General features: G+C 51.2%; 3 protein-coding genes across 3 annotated transcripts in view; 1 reads left to right on the top strand and 2 right to left on the bottom strand.

The window, feature by feature from the left end:
• Positions 1-611, bottom strand: part of EVPL (envoplakin) — a 35,046-nt gene extending 34,435 nt beyond the window's left edge. The window contains exon 1 of the mRNA XM_057414612.1: positions 4-611. The gene's annotated coding sequence lies outside the window, so the exon portion shown is untranslated. The remainder of the gene's footprint in view (positions 1-3) is intronic.
• A 452-nt stretch (positions 612-1,063) lies between these two features.
• SRP68 (signal recognition particle 68) lies at positions 1,064-16,318 on the bottom strand. The gene is made up of 16 exons (XM_057414593.1): positions 16,204-16,318; positions 14,273-14,339; positions 13,302-13,415; positions 11,974-12,169; positions 11,138-11,220; positions 10,818-10,927; positions 10,379-10,461; positions 9,899-10,039; positions 6,246-6,344; positions 5,886-5,950; positions 5,403-5,562; positions 4,642-4,736; positions 4,273-4,402; positions 3,797-3,872; positions 2,833-2,885; positions 1,064-2,373 (listed from the first exon to the last, which is right to left on the bottom strand). Exons 1-16 carry the CDS (start codon positions 16,316-16,318, stop codon positions 2,146-2,148), a joined length of 1,815 nt encoding a protein of 604 aa, XP_057270576.1. The 3' UTR covers positions 1,064-2,145.
• A 3,723-nt stretch (positions 16,319-20,041) lies between these two features.
• On the top strand, positions 20,042-22,965 carry GALR2 (galanin receptor 2). The gene is made up of 2 exons (XM_057414594.1): positions 20,042-20,453; positions 21,722-22,965. Exons 1-2 carry the CDS (start codon positions 20,125-20,127, stop codon positions 22,485-22,487), a joined length of 1,095 nt encoding a protein of 364 aa, XP_057270577.1. The 5' UTR covers positions 20,042-20,124; the 3' UTR covers positions 22,488-22,965.
• Positions 22,966-27,994: the final 5,029 nt, after the last annotated feature.

Genomic DNA, 27,994 nt, shown 5'->3' with positions numbered 1-27,994 from the left:
TACCTCAGTGGTGGATGTCCTTATCTGAGCCCTCAGGCACAGGATCCTCCTCCAGAACTAAGTGGCCATTCTCCAGCGGTTATGTAGCCTCAGGTTGATGGTTTGACCTTGATCTTTTGAATGCTTCACAGGCAAAGGGTGCTTGGTGTTCCCAGTGCTCCACACCAACTACACGCCTCAGAGCTCCGGAATAAAACTTCATTGTTTCCAGGTTTCTTATCTGTGCTCAGCTAATCCATTAGATCTGTCAAAAGATGTTGGACACAGGGGGCAGCTGCTCTCAGCCTTCTGTAATTCACCCGTTAAGAAGTGGCTGCAGTACAAGTTTCCCTGGAATCAATCCAGGCACCACAGACATTTGTGGTAGAAAAGCAGGAGTTCAGTTTGGAAACCAAACTGGGGAATAGCTCTCAAACTGGTTCTGCAATGGACAAGCTGAAAAGGAGAGAGCAGCTCAGATTCAGCCTCTGCTGGTTACTCCATGACCCTTCCTTGTCTAGAAGGAAACAGGCTTTATGGGGAAAGAGAGATCTGCCACTCAAAACCAGGCTTTCTAGACACTGGCATCTGATGAGTACATAGACTTCTAAGTTTCTTTCAGCTCTACGCTCTCCTTTCTCTTGTAACCCCCCTCCTGCAGCATCCAAAGGAAAATGGAATTTGCTACAATACCAGAAATTTCCATTCCACTTCCAAATCAAACACAAACAAGAAGCTCCTCCTCCTTCCCTCACCTCTGAGCAGAGTCCTATTGAAAGCTGCTCTGTACTTTGAGAACTCACAAATCACTTCAGCTCGGAACAAAGAAGCAAATGTTCAGACTAAAATAATGGGAAGTGTTCATTCCCCCCATTCATCTGACATGCACCTTGCAGGGAAAATTCCCATGACAACAACCACCCCATCATTTAGAACAGCTCTGCTTTCCACCCCTATGAACTCCAGTGCCTAAAATGGAGAAACACCACAAAGACAACTGGTGCAGAGGAGTTGATGCAGCTACAACAAACTGCTTCTTCCCCTCCCAGCCACAGAGCAAGTGAAAACCCAACCACTGCTGGTGGAAACTTCCAAATTCTTTATTCAGGAACAGTTCTGCCCATGTGCTGTGCGGTTTTTTCCCATTTCATTGATCACAATTATGGAATTACCCATTGTGAAAGTGCCTTTCATCAGAGCACCCAGGTGCTTTATAAAAAAGCTGTGTGGCACGACAGAGAAGATCCATCACTAAAAAAACCTTCTGGTCTCTTGTTGCCAGTTCCTCATTTCAGGTGTATTTCCTGCCTGAGGATGAGAGAAAAAAGCAACAAGTGGACTCCAGAAAAAGGCCTTATTGTTTTCAGGCAAGGTTTAGATCAGAGACAAAACGAACACTGAGAGACCCAAGTTCCCATGAAGAGCAAGTAGCGACTTCTGAAGCCACCCATCAGCTGGTTTCCCAGGAAAAGCCCTGCAGGAATAGGTTATATCTGGGGGGTTAACAAAATGTGTATCAAATAAAGGAGGATTCTTTTGGCTCAGAGTACAAATTTAGGTTATACTCCACCAAAACTGGGGTAACCATTAACATTTGGGAAGGTATTTGCCATCCTTACCCATAAGGAAGCTCTATTTTGTCATTTCTGTTTAACAATACAGAGACTTCAGGGAGCCAAAAAGAAGTTATCCCGTTGTCTACTGTTTCTTGTCCTGTAGGCAGCTTCACCCTTCTGGTTTAGTTCCGCACCTACTTTTGCCTCTGGTTCCCCATCACACCCCAATTTCTAGACCAAAATACCAATTTATAGTGTCAAATAATGGGGCAGAGGGAGGAATCAAATTGTACCTATGCCCTGGTCCATGGTAAGTAGATGTGTACTGGCCCTGACCAGTCACAAAGCAAGCTCCAGCTCCTCCAAGCAGGATGGAATTTCTCTGTGCTTCAGATTATTTTCAGCTATTGATAGTGTACATGTAAGAGACTGCTTTGTCTTTAATACACCGGGCGAGAATGTAAGTGCACAGACATAGACACAGAACACAGGGAAGAAGATGGTAAAACTTCCCTTTGTTGGTTTCAGATGCAGACATTTGTGTCCTTAGAACCTGCTGGAGCTTTTCCTTCAATACAGGATAAAACCTCTGTTCCTCAGGGGGTCCTGGTTAACTTTTGAATCCAAAGATGCCCTTTATATATCCAGTGAGGCCACTCTTGGCTTTCTGTTCCACCTTGTCCTCCAAAGGTGGGAAAGCAACGTGATTAAGGGCCAGGTCGAAGAACAAGGGTTTGCATGGAATGGGCTGGAAGCCTGGAGGGAAGTGCACGAGGCTGACTTGCTTGCTGACAAGAGAAGGATCCAGACAGAAAGTCTCAAACCGTTCTGAGAGAGGCTGAAAGAGACCAGTGCAGAAAAACAAATCAAGCACATGTCAAATCACAGATGACAAGAGCCAAACAAGCAAAAGGGGTTGGGGTTAAGCAGGGACTGAGACAACAGAAGCTGAAGTTCCTTTAGGTCCCTGAAAATGATTCAAACCCCTGTCAAAACATCACTGCAGGATCTCTGGAAAACCTTCCCATGCACAGGGTAAAGCTAAATAAAATCAAAAGATGCCACACTAGAAGCTGCAAGCAGCTGCCTAGCTCCTATCCAAGGAACCCACTGTGTCACCCACCTGCAGGACTTGCAGAAGGAAAACAAGTCCAATAAAGTCATTTAAATACACTGGTCATGACCAAAATCCCATCAGTAGGAAACTGCTCCGATTGTGAGAGACATTCAGGTTAACAGCTTAAAGTGATGGTCATTAAGGACCCTACTGGAATTTGTCTGAGCTCTCAGCTCTTACCTTGCCATCCTTGACCTGTGATGGAGACTCAGTCTCATGAGTATCATTTGCATCTGGAAGATTGAAGAAAAACTGGTAAGAATAAGAGGGTAGATCTTGGCTCAAAGTAAGCCTGTCCCAGCTGTCCCCTAAGCTTAGCTATGAGCTTTACTTTCTGGGATACACAAGACAGCACTTTCACTAGAATCAACTCGCTGTCTAGACCAAAAGGATCTACAGCCAGCCCAGCTCTCCAGTGATGGAAAGCTGCTCCTCCACATTGCGTGAGAAGCTCCTGAAAGCACAGATTCTGAGTTAAGCGCAAAGCAGGAGATGATGAAAGACCCTAGTGGGGTCTGTTAAAGTAACATTTAGGCAATGAAAGACAAGACAATCCATTACTTATGTTGGTTGTTTAGCAGCAGGCACAGCAAAAAACAACAGCCCAAGAATCACACAGTTCACCCATTCCCCAAAGTTCTGTTAAACTGGTCAGCACTGGCACCGATCATCACTACTCCCCTTTCACAGCAGTTCTCCCAGCTGGGCAGAACTGGGATGAGTAAGGCCAACTTCATAGAATCCCAGACTGGTTTGTGTTGGAAGGGACCATAAACCTCATGCAGGTCCAACCCTTTGCCACCAGCAGGGACACCTTCCACTGGAGCAGGCTGCTCCAAGCCCCATCCAAGCTGGCCTTGTTTGTAGCCTAAAAAATAAACCCTAAACAGAGTGTTCTGAGGTTACCAATCAGGTGCACATCCTCAAGAAGTGTTTTCATATCTCTGGGCAGGAAGCAAGATGCCAAATATCTGGTCACTGCCTGTCTAGCTGCACTACACAATGCTAGAAGAACCTAGAACTGGGAGGGTGAGAAAACATCTTCCAAGGTGATCAGAGTGAAGAGGAAAAACATTTGGAACTTCAGAAATGAAGTATGAGGAATGAAAAGATGTTCAAGCTCCAGTATAATTGTGCAACTCACCCAGTATAGCTGATGCTTGCAAGGAGTACTTTTCAGCATTGACTTGAGTGATCAAATCCTGAACATCAGGCAACTCCTAGATCATTAAAGGCAATTATCAGAGAGCCTGAAATATACCAGTTTAAGACTTAGGACAAAGGTTAAAGCTGATAAAGCAAGAACTGAGAGATTAAGTCCTGGTGCTGATAAGCCTTCCCAGAAGAGGCAAAGCTAGAGCCCTTCAGGCACTACAGAAGTTGTGTAATAGAAAATGCACGAGAAGAAGTGGGAAATGGTTATGGAGCTGTGTCGGGATGTCTGCCTCTCCGCCTCATAGAAAGTCTCTACTACAATGAGCCAAGAAGTCACACTTGTATTATTCTCCCTAAAGATCAGTCTTGAACTATAATGGTCTGGCACTTAACTGACAATAAATACCAGGACAGAGCTTGCTCATAAACTTCAGCTCCCTCCTACACCCAGGACTGGGATCCTACCTTCAAGCTGTTTGTGTAAGCTCCAGCTCCTGACTGAACTTCACGGGCATATTTCAGCACTCTTTCATACAAAACAAGAGCTTCACTCCATTTCTTCACCAGGACATAGGACTGGGCAATGAAGAAACACCTGCAACAATAGTGGATCCTTGACATGTTTGTTACCCACACCTCCTGCCAACTCAAACTGTTGATAACAGAGGATATTGTGAAGTTGCACTGGGCAGTTTCCCCTTAGTATCCAGTTTTCATTTCACAACAGGGCTGAGGAAACTGCATCAGTGTCCTGTACAGCCCATACAGCTTTGGAATAGCAACCTCTGAAGATATTAATGCCTGCTAAAGAAAACCTGGCTGCTTCTAAGTCACCTGTAAGCCTTGTACACAAGTGTCTTCAATCCAATCTCTTTTTGGAAGTTCTTGTCCTCTTCTAGGCCAGGAAGCTGTGTCAGTTCCACGAGGTTCTGTGCAAAAGAGAGTCAGAGTAACAAACACAGGCACTGTTTTCCTCTGGAATCTGCTGGAGTAAGAGAAAGCTGCCCCTTTCAACAAGTCAACAGTACACTCCCATGGAAATAGTTTCCAGTTTTTAATTGTCAGCACTCTAACCTTCTGAAGGACACCCACTGAAACTTGTGCAAGTCTGCCCTCAGGACAGATTTCCTGACACAAACAGGAATTAGGACAAAGACTCCTCAGATTTCACATGAAGTTATTCCTTTATAAGGCATTTCCCTTTCCCATTCACAACTGATTCAGCCACAGGCTCCCACAGAGAAAACTTATGTGAGAAACTGAAAAACTGTTTATGAAGAACATTTTCAGTAGTTGTAGCTGCTACTTTCTCTGGCCAGCAGAAATTAAAGGCAGCTATCAGGGTGCTGTATAAAACAGTCAGAAAAACTAGTTATAAACTGCATCAGAGTGTACAACCAAAGGCACCCATTCTAGGAGCATTTTCTGTTCACAGCTAGAAGAGGGGTTTTGTGTTTCATGTAGATGTTGAGCATCTTCTACTGTAGGTACTCAGCTGCTCTTCAGACTTCATGGGCTCTATTTCCTACAACAGCTTCTTGTACCAAAGTTCTCCAGTTAATATGAAGAATTAAGATTTGCTTTCCCAGCACTACCTGCAGAATGATATCATAAAGCCTGATCAGGTCCTGAGGCCGTGGCATGCGTTTGCCATCCTCTTCTGACCGCTGCTGCTGCAGCAGGGCCTTCTGCAGAGACTTTGCCATGCTCTCGTTGCGCCTGATGGCTGTTGACAGCTTGATGTAGGTCAAATAACTAAAAGATGAAAGATAAAATGCCATTAGCAGAGACTGCCATTAGCAGAACTACTCAGACATTGCTCTTTGTTCTGAGAACACTTCCCCCCCAGTCTAAGCTGATACTAGTATGGAAAAAATCCCATGTGAAAGGTCAACATGAGTCTTAAGTAAAATGTTTTCAGTGCTGCATGAATCAGATCCTTATCCATACAGTCACCCTTTGAGACTGAGAGGCCCAGAACAAAAAAAAACCATAAAAGCAAAACCAAACAGAAATAAAACCCTGACATAAGACCATGCTTCTTCGCACTAGAACAGGCAGCAACGTTTGACTATTACCTGTGTAAGTACTGGATGTTGGACACCTTCCCAGAATCATTTTCCAGAGAGTGCTCCCGCTGCTTCTGCAGAAATTGGGGACAAACAAGTGCACAATTTACTGAAAACATCAGAAACAACTCAAGGGTTGGGTAAACCAGGGAGTTAGAACAGATTTCCAGACAGAAGAATGAGGGCTTCACATTGCTATTCACTCTCTCCAATTCTGAAGAGAATAAAACTCAAAGGTATTGACTCTTTTGTGCCTTTTTCTTCCAGGAATCCCAGTCACTTTTACTGTTAAGCAAGCTCAACAGTAACAAATTAGTCCCAAAGGAACGCTGTGTTTTGAAAGCAGAACCACTGCTGTTTGCTGCTTACCTGGTCGGGTTTCAGCTCTTCACGGACAGCCTGGATGGCATCTCTACACTCACTGAGTAAAGACTCAAACAAACGCTCCTTTGTCTCCTCATTTTCTGCCTAAGAGCAAAGGAAAGACAAAACAGGTCTATCAGAAATTACTGTCTTTTGCATCCCATGATGCAAGAATTAACTGAGATTAAACAAAGTTTCTCCCAAATTATGGCTTCAAGAGCCACGGACAGCTAGAACCCCAATCTGTACCTGTCTGCAGTACGTTCTAGGGGGTAAATGGTGGGGAACATGGTCAGTGCTGAGAATTCAGCAGCTCTGAAGGCCTATCACACACAGCTCTGACCACCTCATCCCTGCAGCAGCTGGGGCTGGACTGCACTGTGGGAAAGGCCCAGCACCACAAGAGCAGCTGAGTATTACTGACCTGGCAAGCTGTCAATGTAGACTGCTCTTGTTATGCTGATTTCACCTCTCATGTGGTAACAACATGTAGATGATTATCTTTTCTACACTCCCACTCCAGTAATGCTCAGTAATTTGCTTGTTTGAAGCACTTTTCTAAGTCAGCCTGCAGTTTATAGCAGGAGTGACCCAGAGCTTTTCTGCTGTCACCACAAGTTCCGTCAAAAAACAAAGCTGCTTTTGGCTTTCTGAACCACAGCCAAAACTGGAAAACAACTTCTGAAAAGCAAGTTGAAGCCTGAGCCCTGCCTGATGAACTAATATATCATGTACACAATTAAACAGTGCACCCAAACCCAAACTCCACTTCCATCCAAGGGACTGAGAAGGTAACCAGATGGGGATCATAAGGCTTTTACTGATTCATAGAATGGCTTGGGTTGGAAAGGACCTTAAGATCATTCAGTTCCAACCCCTGCCACAGGCAGGGACACCTTCCACTAGAGCAGCTTGCTCCAAGCCCCTGGGTCCAACCTGCCCTTGAACACTGCCAGGGATGGGGCAGCCACAGCTTCTCTGGGCACCCTGTGCCAGCGCCTCAGCACCCTCACAGGGAAGAGCTTCTGCCTCATATCCAACCTGAACTTCCCCTGCTTAAGGTCAGTAAGAGGAAACTGCCCAGAAACAAACCCTGACCTTAAGCAATCAAAGGAGGGATTAAAGTGTACCTGCACTATGTTAAATCACTTCCACATCATGTAACAGCATAAGATAAAGTTTGTTGCAATCAATCTGCAATTGTCCAGATGAAGAAAAAGCTGTCTAAACCCACACTTGCTTGTTTATCTTCCACAGAGCTCTGCAGTCTCTGCTCTTCTCAGGTTCGCAAAGCCATTAAGGAATGTTAATTTTACTCCCTCACAAAGCCTCAGGTATTTTGACCTGAGATGAAGGCTTTTTTTTTTTGCAAGATTTGCTGCCACTTTTAAGGTGGGACTGACTGCTCAGAATAAGCAGGGACGAGTCTGACAGCATTCTCAACCTCACCCAGAGTAGCACAGCAATTGCGCGGTACAAAAATGAAAACAGAGCTGGATCATCAGTCAAGCACAACAGGGAAAGGGCTGGGAAAGGGCTGGGCCATGCAGTGAAACAAAGGCTTTCCTTTCTAAGCGAAAATTCCCAAGGTTAAGCTGATTCTATGCAAAAATACACCTATGTTCGATCTGGGAGATAGCAGAACATAAAATTGAGATACAAGTGCTGTGGCTGGTGATTCAAGTGGCCTGATAGAACAGCACAGGTTCTTCTTAAAGGGGTCAAGGGAACTGATCTCACTGAACCCACTCTTCAAAGCCCAGCAGTGCTCACTTCCTACTTTTCCTTTGTTCTGAAGCATTGTGGATCGTCTCTGAACATTATTACCACCCATTTTACTGCAGTCCTGGTTACCAGAGAGATGCCCACAGAATCCTTGAGGCAATACCAGACAGGGGCACCCTTCCATCACTCTGCCCTTTAGCCTTCTCCCTTCTTCCTGGTGGGAGTCAATGGGCCCTGGAAGTCATGCACTCAATTCTACACAAGGGCTAACATGAGTAATTTTAAATCATAGAATCATAGAATAGTTAGGGTTGGAAAGGACCTTAATATCATGCAGTTCCAATCCCCCTGCCACGGGCAGGGACACCTCACACTAAACCATATCACCCAAGGCCTCATCCAACCTGGTCTTGAACATTGCCAGGGATGGAGCATTCACAACTTCCCTGGGCAAAATGTGGATTCAAATTCCAGTTTGGCTTATTTGTTCTGTTTCTGTTATCAATATGCTGAAGGCAGTGGCATAACTCCACTGAGAATCTGCATTTTTACTCACAACACCCACCTGTGTTTGCTCCTAATCAAACCCTGAGCAGAGCTGCTGTGAAGTCAGGATTTCAACCTTAGCAGAAGGTTGCCTTAGCCAAAGATCCCAGGAACCACAGTGCATTTAGCTAAGGCTGGGCTGCCCACCACAGCTGACACCACTGCTTTCAAAAAGCCAAGTTTTACCCCTCTAGGAATGTAAATACTGCTGCTGCCTGCTTAGCTCTCACCATTGCTGGTTGTGAGCTGGTTCCACAAAACTCCTGTGTTTAGTCAGAGCCTCCAAGGAACACAAAGCAAGAAGAAAACAAATCCAGATCACTGTTCTGCCACAGCTTTACAGGACAAAGAGGGCGGCAAAACTGAAAAGTTCTAACTGCTAGCCTGGCAGGGGGCACATTTGACAGGGGACACTAAAGCCTAAGCTACACTTCCACCTGCTGGTCATACCAGTGTACTACCTACCAACAATACAAACAGCACCTTCCAATTCAGAACACTAGGACAAGACTGGTAAACATCAATGCTTCCTCCTCAACCATAACCAGTTTACTGTAATCGCACTATCTTCCCAACACTGTCTCTGGCTCCTAGCCTCTAGCCTCATTCCTCTGCAGGGCCTTCATTTTCTTATTAAAGTTCTATTTATTGTCATCATTCTTCTGGTGATAAATGGGGTTTGATGCTGAAAAACATTTTTAGTGGTAACAATTGTTACCAAAGATCCTTTCACTACCTGTATGCAGCCACTGGGAAGCAAAATACATCCTCTGGGCACCAAGGTAAAAAGCCCCATGCAGAAAACTTGGCTGCAAGACACACATAGTATGTGCCACTGCAAGTGCTCCAGAGCTTACATTTGAGGATGATTCGCATCCTGACATTCAGTAATCCTCCTCTTGCTTTGGAGGATTTATAAGTCAAGAAGAGAATGCTGTAGATCTCACAGCACCTGCTTCACCTGGCAAAGTGCTTTTGGTGCTGAAAAAACATGATTCATACACATCTCTTCTGAGTGCTCTGAAGCTGGAGCATTTCAGCAAGATACTCAAGAGAAATTAGAACAGCAACTCCAAACCCAGTTACTCTTAAAATTGTAACCTTCATATCCAACTGACTTACAAATAATAATGGTTATCACTTGAAAGGTAGCACTTCTGGGCAGTACAGATCTCTCAGACTACTACTACTACTAGACTGTGGGTGCTATCCCCAACTGAGACTTCAGCTTTGGGTTACAGTCAGTATTCCCACTTTTAGCCTTCCAACCTCAAGTTTGAAGAAAGATTATTCAAAGCTTTTGGTCGAAGTATCACATATTATCTTGCACACTGAAAGAAAGATAATAAAGGTCAGAACACCAGCACTGGAGATGCCTTCTGGGTTACCTGAGCAATTGCTGCTTCGTTGTCAGCCAGCCCCAGCAAGAAGATCCTCACTTTGTCTATCTTCACTGGGACAGTTCTTCCTCTCCACTCCACCTCACTCATCGTGGCTGCCTGCTTTGCTCGAGTCTGAGTAATCAGTGCCTGTACAGAATGGACTGAATTTAGGAGCTTGAAGTTTCAGGTAGCCAAAATCCAGCCTCTCAAATTCATACTACCCTTGACCATTTTGAAATTATAGACTAAATCCTAGAATGGTTTGGGTTGGAAGAAACCTTAAACATCATCTGCTTCCAACCCCCAGCCATGGGCAGGGACACCTTCCACTAGACCAGGCTGCTCCAAGGAAAAATTGTGGTTTCCCATAGAGCCCAGGGCTTTGCTTGCTTTCCTCTCACGTGTTTTAGCTCTTGAATGATGCGCTGCAGCAATACTTATGCTCAGAGTGATACTGTTTCAACTTGAACCATGCAAATAAGTTACCTCCAGTTTTTCTGCAAGAAGGCCTTCTGTGCCACCAGACCTCAGTCTCATCTGCATTAATTCATTCATGGCAGATTGGTCACCTGAGAGAATTAACAAACCAACATCTGAGTTCACCAATTGCTTTAATATAGGAAAGCTCATCAATAGGTGTTATACTGGCAATGTGGGGACAAAGGGGATAAATCTGCAATTTCATTCTGACTTTATAAGCAAACTCCTGCAAACTGACATTCTATCCTTTTATACAAAACCACATGCTGCAAAATAAGTACATTACTCCACCGCTAAACTGACCCAGAACATATGCAGAATCTGCCCAAAGCATTAGGGACTCGCTGCAGTGTCACTTAGATTGGTATTTAACTATCAAGTCACTATTCCTTTCACATGAACAAGCCCTGCTCTGTGTTGGAGATGAGGTAACCCCTTTCCTTACCAATGTTATAGGCACAGTAGCGAATGTTGGGCGAGATCTCTTCCACACGCTGGTTGTACAGAACAGCTTGCTCCTCTGTGAAAGCATTGGCCAGTTTCTCATATATGGTCCTACAGCAGAGGATAAATATTAACACTGCAGAATTTGTCATTTATGAGAGGCTATGTTAAGGGAAGAGTTTGTCTCTACTCTGGAGGATGCTATTTCTTCAGTAGTACCTCGGTGTTACGTGTAAGCAGCTCCCACATACTGTACATAAACTTATTAGACTGGTCCAATACTATTTACTAAATGAAGTTGGTGAAGTGGGAGGAACTCACTTGCATTTGTTGAAAGCCTCCATTGCTGCCTTCCACTCCTGGTGTTCAAAACGAAGCATCCCTGTGAGGTAAGCCATGTATGCCTGCAGACAGCACAAGGACAAATTAACCTCCCCCGGACTAACAGCCTAGTTTGTACAACCTGGAGTATGAGGGCTGCTGTGATGCCTACAGTCAGTGACTAAGCCCTGTCCTTTTCATCTGGTCTTCCCACAGAAAACAACAGGTCTGGACTGTGGATTACCAGCTACCCACCTTCCCTTCTTTTAACTGACACTGCTACATTTCTATGGAGATGAAAGCAAAGATGCTTCTGGCTTGTCAGGCAATCAACATGGCCTATTGATGCCAAAGAACTTTTGGGGTTTTGTGCTGTGTCTTAACACAGTTGCTTTCTGTGTGCCAGGAACTGAAGCCATGAGTCTTGTGTCCTAAGTGGCTACTTTAAGGCATTTAACAAATAACTCAATAAATAACCATAGTTTCTTAGGCTGTGTTGCACCATCTTAAGCCTCTCTCAATTCTTTTTACTTTAAAAAGTTTCAAAGCAAGGACAATCGTTTGATATACTGATCTTATAATCATCTTGGCTGGTGCCACCGGTTATTTCTGCAATTCCAGCAGCTTCATTAACATAAATCCAAGCTATTCAAAGGGAGACATTACCCAGTTTGAGAATCAGTCAATCTGGATTATCTACCAGAATGCTTAGGGATGGAAAGGACCCTAAGATCATTAAGTTCCAAGCCCCCTGCCATGGGCATAATCTCTTCACCCAAAATCCAAAGGTTTCTTATTCAGCTTTCGCTGTGAAAGATCCAAGGATCAGTTTTTACCTGAGCTTCCAGCTTTGTCTTGGCATCCACTCGGTTACTTTCACAGAGTCTCTCCAGCTCCTCAGCATGTTTCACAGCTTTGCGCAGGCGAGACAGCAAGTGGAACCGCTTGCGGGGCTCTGTGTTTGCTTCCTGTTTCAGCTGCATGGCGTAACTCCAGGCTCTCTCTGCATCCATCAGGATCAACAGCAAATACCTGCAGAGGAAGTTTAATGACAAAATGATGCCACTGAAACAGGTATCCCTGCATCACATCTGCAAACTTTGGGAGCAAAACTTCAGCTTGGTTAATAAAAGGTGGATGTTTTTATTTCTTAACCTCTTAAGCACACAAAGTTGTGTTATTTCTCACTGATTTCTACTCTGTTTCTCCCTGCAGAAATGTAATTACCCAACTGAGGAAGAGAATTTGATGATTCTGTAGCACCACAGACATTACCAAGGGACTGATGATTTTAGGTTGCTCTTCGAACTGGTTCAACATATGTAAATACATCTGCTCTCCCTATAGCTAACGCTATAATGCATCTGGCTTCTTAACAACACAGGTGAAGAGAGCATCCTGCCCTCTTTTCCCCACAGGAAAAGACAAGATGGACATTTCAAGTTCTTCTAAAAGGTAGGAAATTAGCCCAAGATCCTGTCTACTCTCCACATATTTTATCAGAGAAGGAATGCGCCAGATTTGGAAAATCCAAAGTAAAACTTGCACTATTTCTATTCAAAGGGGATATGTCTCCAACCACACCCTCACTGGCTGCCCCATTTATGTTCTCAGCATCCATATGGCCACCTTACAACAGGTCTGAAGAAGCATTTCTTCTGCAGTATCAAAATGATTTACTGATTATGGAAAAACCCACTCAGCAACTATGAGGGATGAGAAGGAACTGGCTGCTGTTGCTCCCTCTTCTCCCACTTGTTCACATGATGAAGCAGGATCCCAGCAGTGCCTCTTCCCCCCCACACTGCAGCCTGAACTTTTGTCTTTATTAACACCAACAAGCTGATAGAGATGTTTTGGTTTGGCCAAGGACTTTGTGAGCCTCATGCTCTGCCAGGGAGGAGGGGAAGCCGGGAGGAAGCAGAGACAGGACACCTGACCCAAACTGACCAAAGAGGTATTCCATACCACAGCATGTCATGCCCAGGATGTAACTGGGAGTTAGCCGGAAGGGCTGGGAGACTGCAAGGAGGTATCTCTGAGAAGAAACCTTTCTGAGTACATTGTAGAGAACAGTTTTCCACCACACCCACATGGAAAGGAATTACTGAAAAGAAACTATTCACTGATGTACTGAGTGCTCAATTCCATGCAGCAACGGTACCTGTTGTCTGAGAGAATCTCTTCAGTCACTTTCTTCCCAGTGAACTTGTGCCTGTTTCCCATCTTGAAGTTGAGAGTCTTCCGGAGCCGCCTCAGCCTACGGGAGCAGTAACCCCTAAAGAAAAGGGAACTAAGTCAGTCTGGCCAAAGAACAACTTGGTTTCTGTTTAATGCTCTCTACAACTGGAAAAAATAAGTGACCAAAGGCTGTGACAGGCAACATTTTAACAACTAAGAACTCCATATGACATATGGTAAGAAATAGCTCAGGAACTACCTGTAAACCAGTGGTTAATAAAATCCCAGACTGGTTTGGGTTAGAAGGGACCTTAAAGCTCATCCATGGGCAGGACCCCTTCCACTAGAGCAGCCTGCTCCAAGCCCCTGTGTCCAACCTGCCCTTGAACACTGCCAGGGATGGGGCAGCAACAGCTTCTCTGGGCACCCTGTGCCAGCGCCTCAGCACCCTCACAGGGAAGAGCTTCTGCCTAAGAACTCAGCTCAGTCTCCCCTCGGGCATGTTAAAGCCATCCCCTCTGTCCATAACAGGCTCCTGTCCAAAGCCCCTCTCCAAGCTTCTTGTCAGCCCTCTTAGAACAGAACACAAGAAAGGTAAGACACGTAATAATTCCTGATCTTAAAAAAAATCAGAATGATGGTCCCTTTACTGTCTATTTGCTTTATGTACGTTTATTGAACACACGCTTCGGAAGAGTGCAGTGATTATGAGTGAGGTGGTAAGAAACAAGCTTTTAAAAGCAATGGAAAAGTAAGAGCGAGTCTGTAACCTCCTACGTGAAACAGCCACAGCTGACAATATCTCATGTAAAACAACATGTTACTTCACATGAAGCAACCTGTGAAGGGGTATTTACGTGGTGGATCATTTCTTGTGCCTGCTACAGTGAGTTTACATACTAAATGAAGCAAGCTGAGTCCCACTGGTAACTCCAAGCCACTCACAGTACTTACCTGTACCTCTGGAAGTCTCCATGTCGTAAACCGTGCTGCTGCTGAGACTCCTTCACGATCTGCAGGACTGGGGCTTGTGTTAAGGCAGATTGACAGCACAGTCTGTTACCAGTTCTTCCTTCCACCCCAAACACATGGGAAGGGAACTCTAGAGAAAAAGAAGGGCACCCAAAAACCTCCCAAAAAAAGCACAGCTGAGACAACTGATGATCCCAGAAGACCTCATGGCTCCACTGCCTACTTCAGAGCTTTATGACTGTCATCAAGGCCAGGACAAAGACACACCACAAGCAGCTCCTCTCACAGACAACCACCACAGTCATGCTGTTTCTAGAGCTCCTTTCAGCATAATCGGCTCTGCCACCAGGCACATCCAGGTTAATGTAACTCCCCACCCTACACTACACCCCCTCCCAGTCACACTTGTGACACAGTTTGGTTGGCAAAGCTGGAAGAGAGAGCAGCTTTCCTGCCCTTAAACATCCCATTTCTCAGGAAAAACAGGATCACTGCTGCCTCCTGACACAGCCTCCACAAACTGTTTTCTGAATACAGAGAACCTCATACAAAGAGCTGTTGGGGGAACTTGTTTTCTACAGATTTTTCCAACACATTTCCAGTCTTACTGCACATTCCTGCAAGTACTCCATGACAGAACGCACTGGCCTGACTGACTCCACAATTTCCATCCAGTCTCTCCATTTTTCACCGTATTTGCTGACTCCTGTGCATCCTGTACTGACTTTATTCACCTACTTTTATTCACAAAAACATGATTCTCACCATCAAACCCTTCACAGGTTCTTACGCTACCAAAGAAAACCATGCTGTGTTCTAGTAAATCTGCTGCTGTCATTCAGTTTACAAGGCAGATTGTTTTGTGAACTAAAACCTCCACCACTCTGTGCTTGACACATTTATATCACAAAATTCCCTTTTTAGCTTCAAAAAGAACTCCACAAAACCAAAGCCAGACTATACAGTGACCCATCAAGCGAAAGTTACTATACCAAAAGAAACTATAAAGGTTCAAATGGCAGATGTCTATCAAAGTGTTTTCTCAGAATTACACTTAACAGTCTCTTTAGCTGAAGCATTAAAACCCTGCATCAAGTTATTAGACTGAATTAGTCTGTATTTGTAGAACAAACAAGTCAAACAACATCTCAACAACAATCCTTTTCCTTGCTGTCTACCTAGGATTTTTCTCTGTTTTATCCTGTGCAGTTACCCACTGAATTCATACCCCTTCTGTCATTTACCTTATCATTAACTTAGGTATTCCTGACATTATCTACATCTTACTCAACAGTTACTTCACAACACCTGCCACAAACTAAATGGAAACTAAACTTGGGTTTGGCTCTCACCCCCAGACAAAGCTCAGCTCTATCGGAGCCGTGCACCTGGACTAGTTTCAAGGAGAATTCCATGCACAGGCACACCACGAGCTCTATGTGCCACATCACACTGGAGAAGGGCTCAGCCTGGCGGAGCTGGTTTGCCACCTCAGCGCTACCCGTTAGGATTTACTTTACCCACTCGCACCCGCTTCAAGCGCCACCATCCGCAGCTCCTCCCTCAGCCCGCAGCGCACAGCTCTGCTCCCCAGGCTCTCACGCTGCTAAGGCAAAGCACGAACTCACAGCTCCGAGACGCGAACCTGCCCGCGGGCACGGCGCGGGCTCGCGCAGCCCCCGCACCGACACGCTCACACCGGCACCCCGGGGCCCGGCCCGGCCCGGCCGCCGCCTTGGCACAGGGGCCGGCAGCCTCCGCCGCCCGCCCGCGACTGCCCCGGGGGGAAGCGGAGCCGACCCTGCCTGCCCGCGGCCTGCGAGCCCCCGCGCTGCACACAGCGGCCGCCACGTCGCCCCGCCGTGCACGGGGCCAAGCCTGCCACATCCGCCCACCGCCGCGGCACAGGATGCTCTCCAGGCCCAGGCTGTCGCCGAGGTCCCCGGCCTGCGGCCCCCCCGGCCTCTCGTTCTCCTTGTTCTCCTCCGCGCCGCCGCCGCCTCGGCCACTCTGTCTCTCCGCCGCCATCTTGTGCCCGGGCCGCCGCCGCCGCCGCGCTGCATCATGGGCCGGGGCAGAAGAGGCGCGCTCCGATGCCATGGGTAGCGCGGCCAGCGCGGGGGCCGATGGGACGGCGGAGGAGCGGGGCTGGGGCGGGGATGAGGCGCTGGTACCCAGCGGGATGCGCGGGTGAAGCGGGACCCGGGCACATCCCCCCGGACCGGGGCTGACGCCCCTGCCCAGCCCCCTCCTCTGCCGTCCACTTCCATTCCTGCTCCTCTGGTGGCACCTTCGCTCCCCAGAGCATCCCAGGGAAGGGCTGAGGACAGGTCCGTGGCTGCAGCCTCCCTGCAAACCCTGGCGGTGCCTGAAGGGCTCAGCCCAGGCTGCTGCGGGGCAAAGGAGAACAGATCCACGCTGGCTCTGGGACCAGTGCTGTACCCGGCCAGCAAAGGGTGCCCAGCTGCTGCGGCAGGCCCTGGGGAGCTTCTCTTTCCCTTAGCACCTTCCTATGACACCTTCAAGCGTGCAGGTGCCAGGAGGATGCTGCCGGACACTTTCCAGCAGTGCCCAGCAACAGGACAAGGAGCAATGGCCAGAAAGTAAAACTCAACAAGTTTCACCTCAACGCAAGCAACAACTTTCCATGGAGGGCGGCAGAGCCCTGCCACAGGCTGCTGGGGGGTTGTGGGGTCTCCTCTCTGCAGGCATCCCAAACCTGCATAGATATGTTCCTGTGTGACCCTGCCTGGGACTGGGTGATCTCCAGAGGTCCCTTCCAGCCCTAACGATGCTGGGATCTGTGTGTGGGGCTGGGCAGCCATTAGGTGAGTGGTTTAAACTCCCTCAGGCCAAGCACTGGGCACCATCTCCCACCACCAGGCACAGCAGCAGGAGCACTTCTGCCCCCTCTGTGTACCTGGTGCCCCAAAAGCACCCAAGTCCGCCCTGCAGCTGCTTAAAGGCATAAACCTGAAGGAAACATTTCAGACCAGGTCCTCTTGCAGAAGAGGTTTAAATATTTGAACCAAGCTTAGAGATACCCCTTCAGGGGCAGATACTGAACTGCTTTCTCTATACCTATCCCAAATCCTTGTGCAAACACAGCCGTTAGAACACTGAGCATCGCAAGCTGCTCTGATAGTTCCCACTGCACTCACCCTCCTAAACCTGCCTGTGCCACTTTGGGGCCAGTGGGATCAGTCTGCAGCTGCCATGCTACAGCAAGCAGCAATTTTGGCTCCTCTCCCCTTCGGAGGGCTTAGCTATGACCCTTATGTCAGATTTCAAAGCTCTCCTTCCCTCTTGAGGCCATAAAAGCTCAAAGGGGAGAAAGAAAACTCAAGCCCTCAAGCTGCAGCCTTCCATTGCAAATCTTCCTAAGTCGCTTCTGGCTGCTCTGGGTTTCCATCATCCCCCATCCAAACCAAAGTGTTTGAGGATGGTTCTTGGATCAAGCAGGTGTCAGTCAAAGCCTGTTTTACACACAGCAGCTCCTCTCTCACGGCCATGGTGGCTCAGACATGGATTCTATTGGCACTGCAGCACCCATGTTCGGATGCCCCAGTGCAAACATGTGCACGTCACACACCAAGGAACCAGCGCCCAGGGCAGAACATCCATCAGGTTTATCACAGGCACGTTTCTGCCACGCTGCCTTCGTCCTGTGCTGGCACGAGGCTCTGCTGCTCCTCTGCAGGCTGTAAGCAGGAGGATAAGGCACTGGCTCAGTGCGTGGGTACCTGCTGCAGAGCTGGCGGAGGAAGAGGAGGGCAACACAAACCCATGGCACCGCATCCAAAGAGCCCTGGTTGAGAGCCTTGCAGCAAGGAGGTGGGGCTGAGCTGCCTTTGGGGTCACAGAGAGGGCTGTGGGGAATAAATGCACTGAGGGCCACCAGCTCCAGAGACACCCACCGCGCACAGAGCACCCTGCACCACCAGCCCCTGCGCCCTGCGAGGGCTGTCAGCCTTACAGCGTGCCTTTTGCTCTTGCTTTTGGCCACCCCTGGGAGCACCGTTGGCCCCTCTTGGGAAATGCCCAGCCTGCTGCAGGCCTGCCCAAATAACCCATCTACATCTTGGGCCAGGAATTTCTTTTGCAGGATCTGTCTCTGGATGAGGGATCCTGCTCCTGATCTTTGCATACATCACGGGCTGTGAGCTGCTGGTGGTTGGGATGAAACTGGGTGTTTTCCCTCAGTACTCTGCAGCGTGAGGGTAGACCTGGCATCTCTGTGAGCTGACAGCAGCTCCAGGGAGACCAAAGACACCATGAGCATTGTTCAGCCCAGATGCCAGTGTCTTACTGTGAGTATGGGAGGGGAAAAGGAGCCAAGGTGAAAGCTCCCTGGGGCTTGACTTTCCCCATGAGCTGGCCCTGCAACCACAATGGGCATGGATGGGGATGGGGCACAGCCCTCAGGAGTGACTCTTCATGGGCATTTGGCCAGTCTGGGATGAGAAGAGGAAGGCAGTGCTGCACTGCTGTGTCTCAGCACCTCCTTATGCCCTACAGGATGGAGCTTTCCTCTGCTCCCGATTCCTGCTCTTGCCTGTCAGATAACATCAGGAGCAGAGCATCCTCACACCAAAGTGGTGTGTTGGCTTCCCCACCTTATCTGCGCAGCTGAATGGGAACAGGTTCTGTGGGGCTGCCTGTGGGCTGCTGGGGGTGAAAGGGCTCCACATCATGTCCTGTGGCAAGACCATCACAGGGCTGTGGCTGTCCTCATTGCTCCCAGCACTGCCCCAGGCTGCGATCCAAACGTCCATTAGGACAGCTGAGGAGCGGGGTGGTCAGAGGTGTGATTGAGGTATTAAATGCTTCTCTGTCCACAGGAGCAAAGCGACTCGGTCTGGGGCCAAATGGGGTGTCTTTGGGGAGCTCATTGCACCGGCCAGTCCCGAGACTTCCACCCATGGAAGCTCCGAAGGCACAAACCAGGCGGGTTTACAGACAGGAGAAGACACGTGTTAAAGATCTGTCCTCTCTGCAGTGAATTACCTGATCCCACCCCACAAACCTGAGCCCACCTCGGGGGTGTTTGGGGCAGGGATTGAGCTGCATGCGGGATGATTTGGATACGCTCACAGTCTGGGAGGACCCCTGGTCCTGAGCACCAACCCTGCAACCCCCGGGGTGGGACCGGCCCTCTCCCAGTGCCTGTTAAAGGGGGAGATAAAGAAGACCACCCGACTCCCCGCTTCGGGTGCCCGGGTCCCTTCGGGCTGCCCAGCCCCTTCCCGGGGGTCGCGGTACCGGAAGACATTTTACACCCCCCACCAGCGGAGCAAACCGGCCCCGGGCCGAGCCCCCCTGCCCGCTCTGCGCGGTGGCTCCTGCAGCCGTCGCTCGGGGCCGGGGTTTATCCCAGCGGGAAGCGGAGCCGGGAGGCAGCGGCCGCCCCGGAGCCGCCCCCCGCGGCGGGAGGGACAGCGCCGAGCCGAGCGGCCCCCGGGAGGAAAGGAAGGGCACCGGGTCCCCCTGCACCCCCTTTCCGTGTATCCCGGTGCGCTGCACACCCCCCCCCCCCCGCACCCCCTTTACCTCCGCATCCCCGCTGCACTCCCCAATGTGCTGCCCCTGCGCCCCGTTTCCCGTGCATCCCTGGTGCGCTCCCCGCTGTCCGCTCTGTGCACCCCTTCTCCCGTGCATCCCTGCTCTCTCCCTGCGCACTCCTCTCTTTCCATGCACCCCCGCTGACCTCTCCGTGCACCCCTTTTCCTCCGCATCCATCCCTGCTCTCTCCCCGTGCACCTCCTTCTCCTGTGCCTCCCGGTGCAGTCCCCACTCTCCCGTGCATCCCGGCTCACGCCCCGTGCTCTCCGGCTATGAACAGCTCGGCCGAGGGCTGGCAGCCCGAGGCAGTGCTCATCCCGCTCGCCTACCTCCTCATCTTCCTCATCGGCACCGTGGGCAACTGCCTGGTCCTGGCCGTGCTGCTGCGCAGCGGGCAGGTGAAGAACACCACCAACCTCTTCATCCTCAACCTGGGGGTGGCCGACCTCTGCTTCATCCTCTTCTGCGTCCCCTTCCAAGCCACCATCTACACCCTGGAAGGGTGGGTGTTTGGGCCCTTCATGTGCAAGGCCGTCCACTTCTTCATCTTCCTCACCATGTATGCCAGCAGCTTCACCCTGGCCACCGTCTCCCTTGACAGGTAGGAAAGGGGCTGGGGGGGTTCTCCCTGTAGCCTAAATCTCCCCCTTCTCTGGATCCCCCCAGGCAGAAGAGGGGAGAGAGCCCCCTGGAGCCAAGCTGTGACCTCCCAGTGGAATCCCTCAGTGTTTCCCAGTTCATGAGGGCAAGGAAATGCAAGCACTGAGGAGGGGGTCCAGCAGAGAGGCTGCCCTGGGAGCCCTGTCCCCAGCTGGAGGAAGCTTTCAGACCCTGAAGCTGTAGGACTGGGGTTTATCCACAGGCTCTGGCAGCTGAAGAGGGGATGGAAAACCAGAGAGAAACCAGGCTCTGTCCCTGCACAGCCCCAGGATGCATGGAGAGATCCTCAACCCTCCCAACAGCCCGTGGCAAAGCAGGCAAACCTCAAGCAGACATTGGGATGTTGGAGCTGGGGCTCTGCTTTTGCTAGTAAAAGGGGAGAGTGGGGAAAAGCCCCTTTCTGTCCTGGTGCTGTCCCTTGTCCCAGGGACTGCCCCAGCCTGGCTCAGGGTGGGTTTTAGCCAGGAAGCTCTGCCTGGGGCTCCTGCCTGTGCCTCACCTCACCCCAGCTCTCCTCTGTAAGAGCTGGTGAGTTACTAATCCCCAGCAAGAGAGAGGCAGGGAGCTCCTGGTGCTGCTCCATCAGTGCCCGAAACCTGCACGATGGCACTTGGAAGGTCCCCCTAGGAAGGGCCATGGCAGCCCCAGAGCAGAGCTGGATGTGTCCACGGCCCCATGCTGGCTCCCAGGACAGCACCCCCAAAACACAGCCAGGGGCTGATCTCCTACAGCCCACAGAGGGGAACAGAGGTGTCAAGCAACGGGGGCTCGCATGAGCCCCCCGACGTGGGTGTAAGGAACCAGCTAACTGCAGGACTGAAGATGGGCGATGGGCTTCAGCATGTGCCAGCGTGAGGAACACCATGCCTGGGGATCATGGGAGCTTGCTACTGCCTTCATATCCTCACTGCTGCTATCGCTTGTGCCAGGCAGGCTGATGATGGAGCGAGGATCTGCTGGAGTTGGGAGAGGGACGGAAGGGAACCATCCGCATCTGCTCCACAAGGGAGCAGAGAGGGTGACAAGACAGGGCTGGGGGAGAGGTTCTTCCTCACCCCACTGCGCTGCACAGCTACCCTGAGGGATGAGTTGTGTGACTGATGGCCCTGGAAAGCTCAAATCCATCACATGTGCCCTTTCTCCAACCCGCTCCTGGAGCAGCTCCCCGTGCCCTCCCCTGGAGTGCAGTCGTGTCCCTTTCCCCTGCAGGTACCTGGCCATCCGCTACCCCCTGCACTCACGGGAGCTGAGGACACCCCGGAACGCCCTCACTGCCATCTGCTTCATCTGGGGGTTTTCCTTCATCTTCTCGGGCCCTTACCTCAGCTACTACGAGGAGTTCCAGCTGGCCAACCTCACCGTCTGCCACCCCATCTGGGAGATCTCCCAGCGCAAGGTCATGGACATCTGCACCTTCATCTTCAGCTACATCATCCCAGTGCTGATCCTGAGCCTCACCTACGTGCGGACTATTCACTACCTGTGGAGGTCTGTGGACCCTCTCCAAGACATGTCAGAGGCCAAGAAGGCCAAGCGGAAGGTCACCAGGATGATCATCATTGTAGCTGTCCTGTTCTGCCTCTGTTGGCTGCCCCATCACCTGCTCATCCTCTGCGTCTGGTTCGGGTACTTCCCCCTCAATCACGCCACGTACGTGCTCCGCGTCCTCTCGCATCTCATCTCTTACGCCAACTCCTGCGTGAATCCCATCGTCTACGCCCTGGTCTCCAAGCGCTTCCGCAAGGGCTTCAAGAAGATCCTCACCTGCCTCCTGCACCAGGAGCCAGCCCACGAGGGGCACAGGGCCCAGGTGACGAACACGGTCAGCACACTGGAGGCAGAGCTCAGCGAGGTGACCCGCGGCGGCCGCTCCTCCCTGCGCTGCACGGGCCCAGCCCGGCCCTGGGGGAAAGCAGGGCTGGTGGGAGAGCAGCGGGAAGATGATGGCTCCTGCATCCCCTTCAGCATCACCTAGCAGAGCTCCTTCCCACCCCATGGCTTTGCAGTGTCCTGCAGCATCACAGGCCTGGGGATGGGCTTTGGTTTGGGTTGAAATGCATCAGAACATTCCCTTTTTCATTCAAATGCACCCAGATACCGTACCTGTTAAAGTGATGGTGCTCACTACAGACTCAGCAAGCAACCAAGCAGAGAGCCAAGGGCAGGATTTGCTTCCACCGTGCACTTGCTGAGAGCAGAGATCAAACTCACGTGTCTCATGTGTTCCTCTGTTACAGATGGACTTACACCCAGTTGCATCTACACCTGGAGCCTTTTGAAAGCTCTGCTTCCTCCAACCAACACAACTTCCAGCTGGGTGCACTTTTAGGGACATATGGGAAGTCTTGGTTCATTTGTATCCCAGTTCAGCAGCTGAGTCCCAGGGAACCACTGGCCACAGCCCCATAGGCAAAAACCTGGCTCAGGTAGGAAATCCAGGAAGGAAACACAGAAATCAGGACAGAAACCTTCCAGTGCTGCCTGGGCTGCGGGGTTTGTGGCTCAAAGAGGTTTGCCCATGGCTGGAAGCTGGAACACATATCCATAGCCCAAGTATGGAGTGCTGAGAGCACAGAGCACCACCACCCTGTGCTGCTGCTGTCCATGGCTCACCCTGGCCATCTGGGTGCATGCGAGGCTCTGGCTCTGCAGCCCAGGCAGAGGTCACCAAGGGCCAGTGGGGTGGAGGAACACAGCCACGGCCCCACGGGGGAGGTTGTGCTCTCAGGGGAAGGGGAGCAGGGCATCAATGGCTCAGTGCTGCTCGCAGCCAGCTTGGGCATGGCTCAGCACTGCAGACCCAGCAAGGAGCTTGTGGAGGAGAGAAAAGCTTTCCCGTGGCCATGGCGTGGGGCTGGACAAGCAGGGCTGGGGGGGCGACCCCAGGCAGCTGGGGAAGCCTCAATAAAGCCCTTTATCCCATGTGCTGTGTCCAGCTCCACTGAGACACCCCAGAGGCTGCAGCGGATGAGAGGCTGGAGGGGTGCTGGGGGGGTGGAGGATGGGGGTTACCTCCAAGGATACAAATGTGGGAGGTTCAGGTTAGACATAAGACAGGAGCTCTTCCCTGTGAGGGACACCTTCCCCTAGAGCAGATTGTGACTCTGTGCCCTGCAGCATCTCAGGTTGAGATTTGTGGGTGCAGCCACGTGTGATAGGAAAACAGGTCCAGGGAGGGCAAGGAGGGGAGCAGGGTCAGTGCCTCCTCTGGGATGGCATCGAGCAGATGGGGGATGCTGCACCCCCAACCATGCCAGCACAGGGACCCCTGTCCTTGGGCAGTGCAGGGGTGGTGTGGGACAATGTCTCCATCCTCAGGGAGAGGTGAGAACTGTGTCCAGGAGAGGGCTGGGGGGGGATCCATCAGCTCGCCAAGCAGAGGTGGGTGAGGGCAGGAGGAAGATGAGCTGTTGGCTGTGTTTGAGTGTCTGATTCAGTGTCTGCCCTGGCTGGGAAGGGTTGAGCAGAGGAGATAAATGCAGATCTAAGTAATGGTGCTGTTTATACACTTGCTCCCGGTGACTTATGCTGGGAACAGTCCTAGACTAAATATCATGGTTATTGATATGAGGCAGTGGCTGGTTTATGGCCCTTTGCATGGGGACAGGAAGATCTGCTTATAATAACACTCAGTGGGGGAAAAATGTTTGAAAGGCAAAAGCCTCCTGCAGAGAAAAGCCAAGTGCAGGGGATGGGTGTGGAGGGGGTTGTGTCTGTGTGCTGGGCTGCACCCTCAGAGCGTGAGCAGCAGGATCATGGAGGGGATCCTGCCCCTCTGCTGTGCTCTGGGGAGAACCCCCTGCAGTCCTGATCCAGCTCTGGGGCAGCAGCACAAGAGGGACGTGGAGCTGTTGGAGCGAGGCCAGTGGAGGCCATGGAGATGCTGCGAGGGCTGGAGCAGCTCTGCTCTGGAGCCAGGCTGAGAGAGCTGGGCTGGGGCAGCCTGGAGAAGAGAAGGCTCCTGAAGGGGAGACCTGAGAGCAGCTCCAGTGCCTGAAGGGGCTGCAGGAAACCTGGAGAGGGGCTTGGGACAAGGGATGTAGGGACAGGCCAAGGGGAATGGCTTTAACCTGCCCGAAGGGAGGCTGAGCTGAGCTCTTAGGCAGAAGCTCTTCCCTGTGAGGGTGCTGAGGCGCTGGCACAGGGTGCCCAGAGAAGCTGTGGCTGCCCCATCCCTGGCAGTGCTCAAGGCCAGGTTGGACCCAGGGGCTTGGAGCAAGCTGCTCTAGTGGAAGGTGTCCCTGCCCGTGGCAGGGGGTGGAGCTGGAGGAGCTTTACGCTCCCTCCAAACTCAAACCAGTCTGGGATTCTGTAAGGAGAACAGTAGAGAACAAACATACAAAGGAAGGAAATGGAGTCCTGCCCTCCCCTGTCAACAACTCTAGAGCTGCCTGGCCATCCCTGTGACCGTTTTGAGGACACACTTCAGAACACCCCAATCCCAGCCCAAAGCATCGCTGCATCCCCTTTACCTGGGCACTGGCTTGTTTCTGGTCACTGCTCAGCAGCACCAGTGTGACATTGGGCTGGGGCAGGCTCTGCCTGGGGGTGCACCTCACTCCTCCCTCCTGCATCCCAAATCCCCCCAACACACCCCATGCTGCTCTCACCCTCACACAGGAGCAGGAAGGGGCTCTGTGATGGTTGTTCAGCAAGGGCTGGGCTTTCACAGGTCTCTGCAGTGTGCCACAAGCAACTGCTCTCCTTGTTTTATGGATCCTCCCCCATCCATTGGTCCTTATTCATTTGTAGGCAGAGAAGCCTGGATCAACTGCTGGATCATTACAGGATACTACAGGAATAGAGGAAAAACGAACCCTCCAGCTTATCTGCTGTTGCCTCTGTTCATCTGAGGAGGAAGCCATCACGCTGCTCCACCCAGCCCACGCCTTGAGAAGCCCTTCAAGGGCAAGCACAAGATACTGCTGCCAACACAAAACCACCATGGTAAGCGACTGTGCCCTGAATAACAACATACCAGATGGACAAGACGAGCACATCATGACCTGCCCCCTCCCAGCTGAGCAGGGACAGGCTCCTGGTCCATTCCACTGGGAGGTTTTATCTTAAATGAACATTACAAGTCCCCTTGTCCCAGTTAAAGCTTAATAAATCCGCATGCAACTGGAACATAAACAGGCTGCACTCAGCTCCCATCACGGCCAGCCGTGGGCAGGGAGCTGAGGGGCATGGGTTGATGTGAGCTGTCCAGCATGTGGATTTAGCACGGGGTTGAAGAAGCTGGTTTCGTCTGGGGTTTTGTTCTGTTTTCAAACACTTCCTCTGCCAAATTTGCTCCCTGGTCTCATAAGCAGCCAAAGAGGGGTTGGGGCTGAGACTTTTGAGCCTCCCACCCTCATCTGCTGTACCAGGCTGCAAACTGCACCCACAGCAGCCCTGGGGGCTGGAGGGAACGCAGAGCTGGTCACTGTCCCTGCAGGGTTTGACAAACCCCTTTTGCTACCCCAGAGTAAGTCAGTGCAGGTAACACACCAGACCCTGCAGATCCCCACAGCATGGCCCGCTGCAGGAGAGACCAACACAAAATAGAGAACTGGGGCTCCAGCCCCCAAAACCATTGGTTGAGAAAAACCATCAGAGATCAGCCCCAAACCCCTGGAATCAGACACATCCCCAGTCTGTTCCAGCCTGTCAGGGATTCACCAGCAGCCAGAGCAGGGCAGGAAGTGAGGGGGCTTGGAGCCCTGGAGGAAGCCAGTGGGGAGGCAGAGGGGGCTCAGCCCCCAGTGGGCTCTGTGGTCTCAGCTCCCGCAGGGGTGTGAGGAGCTCAGCCGTGCCGGGTGGTGCTGGCTGCCACGGTGGCTCTGATGAGGATGCTCTGACATTCCTTACCATAAAAAGCCACGGAGCACAGGCAGCCGCTCCCCAGCGCTGCGCAGCATCAGGTGCCACTCAGACACGTGAGGTCAGCCCGGGAAGGGGGGGGACACACGAGGGACTCCCCTGCTCCCACCCCATGGAAGGGCAGCTCTGGCTGAAGCTGCTGCTGCTCCCTCAGCAGCTCTGGGCACTGCAGGGGGCACCAGAGAAGGCTGAAATCCCATCCACCTCCTCAGGGCCATTCCCTGTGCAGGAGAGAGGCAGGTGGTGTGGGAACAGCAACTGGGAGGCTGGATTTAGGAAATAGGGACTGGGAGTTTCTGCTTTCCCTTTAGCTCAGGGAAAACAGAGTCTTGGTCTCCCACCTAAGAGCCATACACCTGGGAGCAGCACAAGCTGCCTCTTCCTCTGGGTACTCACCACCTCCAGCTCCTCCTCGCTGCACAGCTACCACCAAGCTAGGACTCAGTAGCCTCTTTATCCCCTTTCCTTCTTCCAGATGTGGATAAGGAATCCCTAGGGTAGGAAACAACCCAGCCAACTTCTGGTGCTGGTAACAGAGACCAGGGCAGAGGAGTGGGACTTTGCGCACCCCTCTGACTGCGTCTCCCCATGTTTGAGCCGAGTTGGTCCTGCTCCTCACAGCCCCAGACCAGTCCAGCTTTCCCATGGGAAAAGGCCTACAGTGGAGCCCAGAAATGCCTTTTTCAGTACAGGCCATGCAGAGACGTTCCCAGAGCCTGTGGAGAATGGGATGTGGCCCCATAGCAGTCCATAAAGGGTCCCATCCATCTTTGGGCCTGGTGAGCACAAGAACATCAGTACAGGGAGATACCAGCTCCTGTACACTAAGGCTCAAATGCTCCAGAAATCACAGAATCCCAGCCTGGTTTGTGTTGGAAGGGACATTAAAGCTCATCCAGTTCCAACCCCTGCCACAGGCAGGGACACCTTCCCCTGGAGCAGCTTGCTCCAAGCCCCTGTGTCCAACCTGGCCTTGAACACTGCCAGGGATGGGGCAGCCACAGCTTCTCTGAGCATTCTTTGCCAGTGCCTCAGCACCCTCACAGGGAAGAGCTTCTGCCTAAGAGCTCATCTCAACCTCGCCTCTGGCAGCTTACAGCCTTAAAAGCTGGAGGCAAAGCTCCCCCTTCCCTCCCCTGGTTTTGCCTCCAACCCCTCCAGGTGAATCACCTCGCCCCAGGATGGGCTGCAATAAAACATGATTTACAGACTCAACGTGAGCACATCAACCAATTCCACCCACTCTCCTGGAGACAGAAATTCAGGTCAAGACCACTGTGGTGGCAGAAACAGACCCAGAAAGATGGAAACCAGCTCCTTCTGGTCAGTGTCAGCATGTGGATCCAGCAGGCTTGACACTGCACATCATGCACGCCAGCAGCACTTTGCTTATGCTTAAAACCACTCTGTCTACTGCCTGCCAGCCTTCAGAGGCTCTTGGAGCTGGCAGAGGGAACAGCTAGCACTGAAGCCTCAGCCTTCCTCAAGGAGTTGAGCTCTGAAAGCAGGAGGGAAGGTCCCTGCAGGGAGCTGTGAGCCTGCACAGCCAGACCCATGAAAAACAGCCAAGCAGGGACAGTCAGGATTTGAACCATGCAGTGGTCCAGCTGTAGCTGG

The sequence above is a fragment of the Pezoporus wallicus genome, unplaced genomic scaffold (assembly GCF_028554395.1).
Source record: "Pezoporus wallicus isolate ANWC-B61680 ecotype Strahan unplaced genomic scaffold, APGP_CSIRO_Pwel_v1 contig_7787, whole genome shotgun sequence".
Classification (NCBI taxonomy): domain Eukaryota; kingdom Metazoa; phylum Chordata; class Aves; order Psittaciformes; family Psittacidae; genus Pezoporus; species Pezoporus wallicus.
The sequence above is the reverse complement of the archived record's forward strand: the minus strand, read 5'-3'. Positions and strand labels throughout refer to the sequence as shown.

What these genes read in the sequence shown, in the direction of transcription:
- GALR2 (XM_057414594.1), top strand. Translation starts at nt 20,125, where the DNA reads ATGAACAGCTCGGCCGAGGGCTGGCAGCCCGAGGCAGTGCTCATCCCG. An exon ending in GCCACCGTCTCCCTTGACAG is followed by an intron (nt 20,454 to 21,721) that starts GTAGGAAAGGGG and finishes TTTCCCCTGCAG; the next exon opens with GTACCTGGCCATCCGCTACC.
- SRP68 (XM_057414593.1), bottom strand. Translation starts at nt 16,318, where the DNA reads ATGGCGGCGGAGAGACAGAGTGGCCGAGGCGGCGGCGGCGCGGAGGAG. An exon ending in GAGGCTTTCAACAAATGCAA is followed by an intron (nt 10,928 to 11,137) that starts GTGAGTTCCTCC and finishes CCTCTGCTGTAG; the next exon opens with GACCATATATGAGAAACTGG. An exon ending in AACATCCAGTACTTACACAG is followed by an intron (nt 5,563 to 5,885) that starts GTAATAGTCAAA and finishes TTCATCTTTTAG; the next exon opens with TTATTTGACCTACATCAAGC.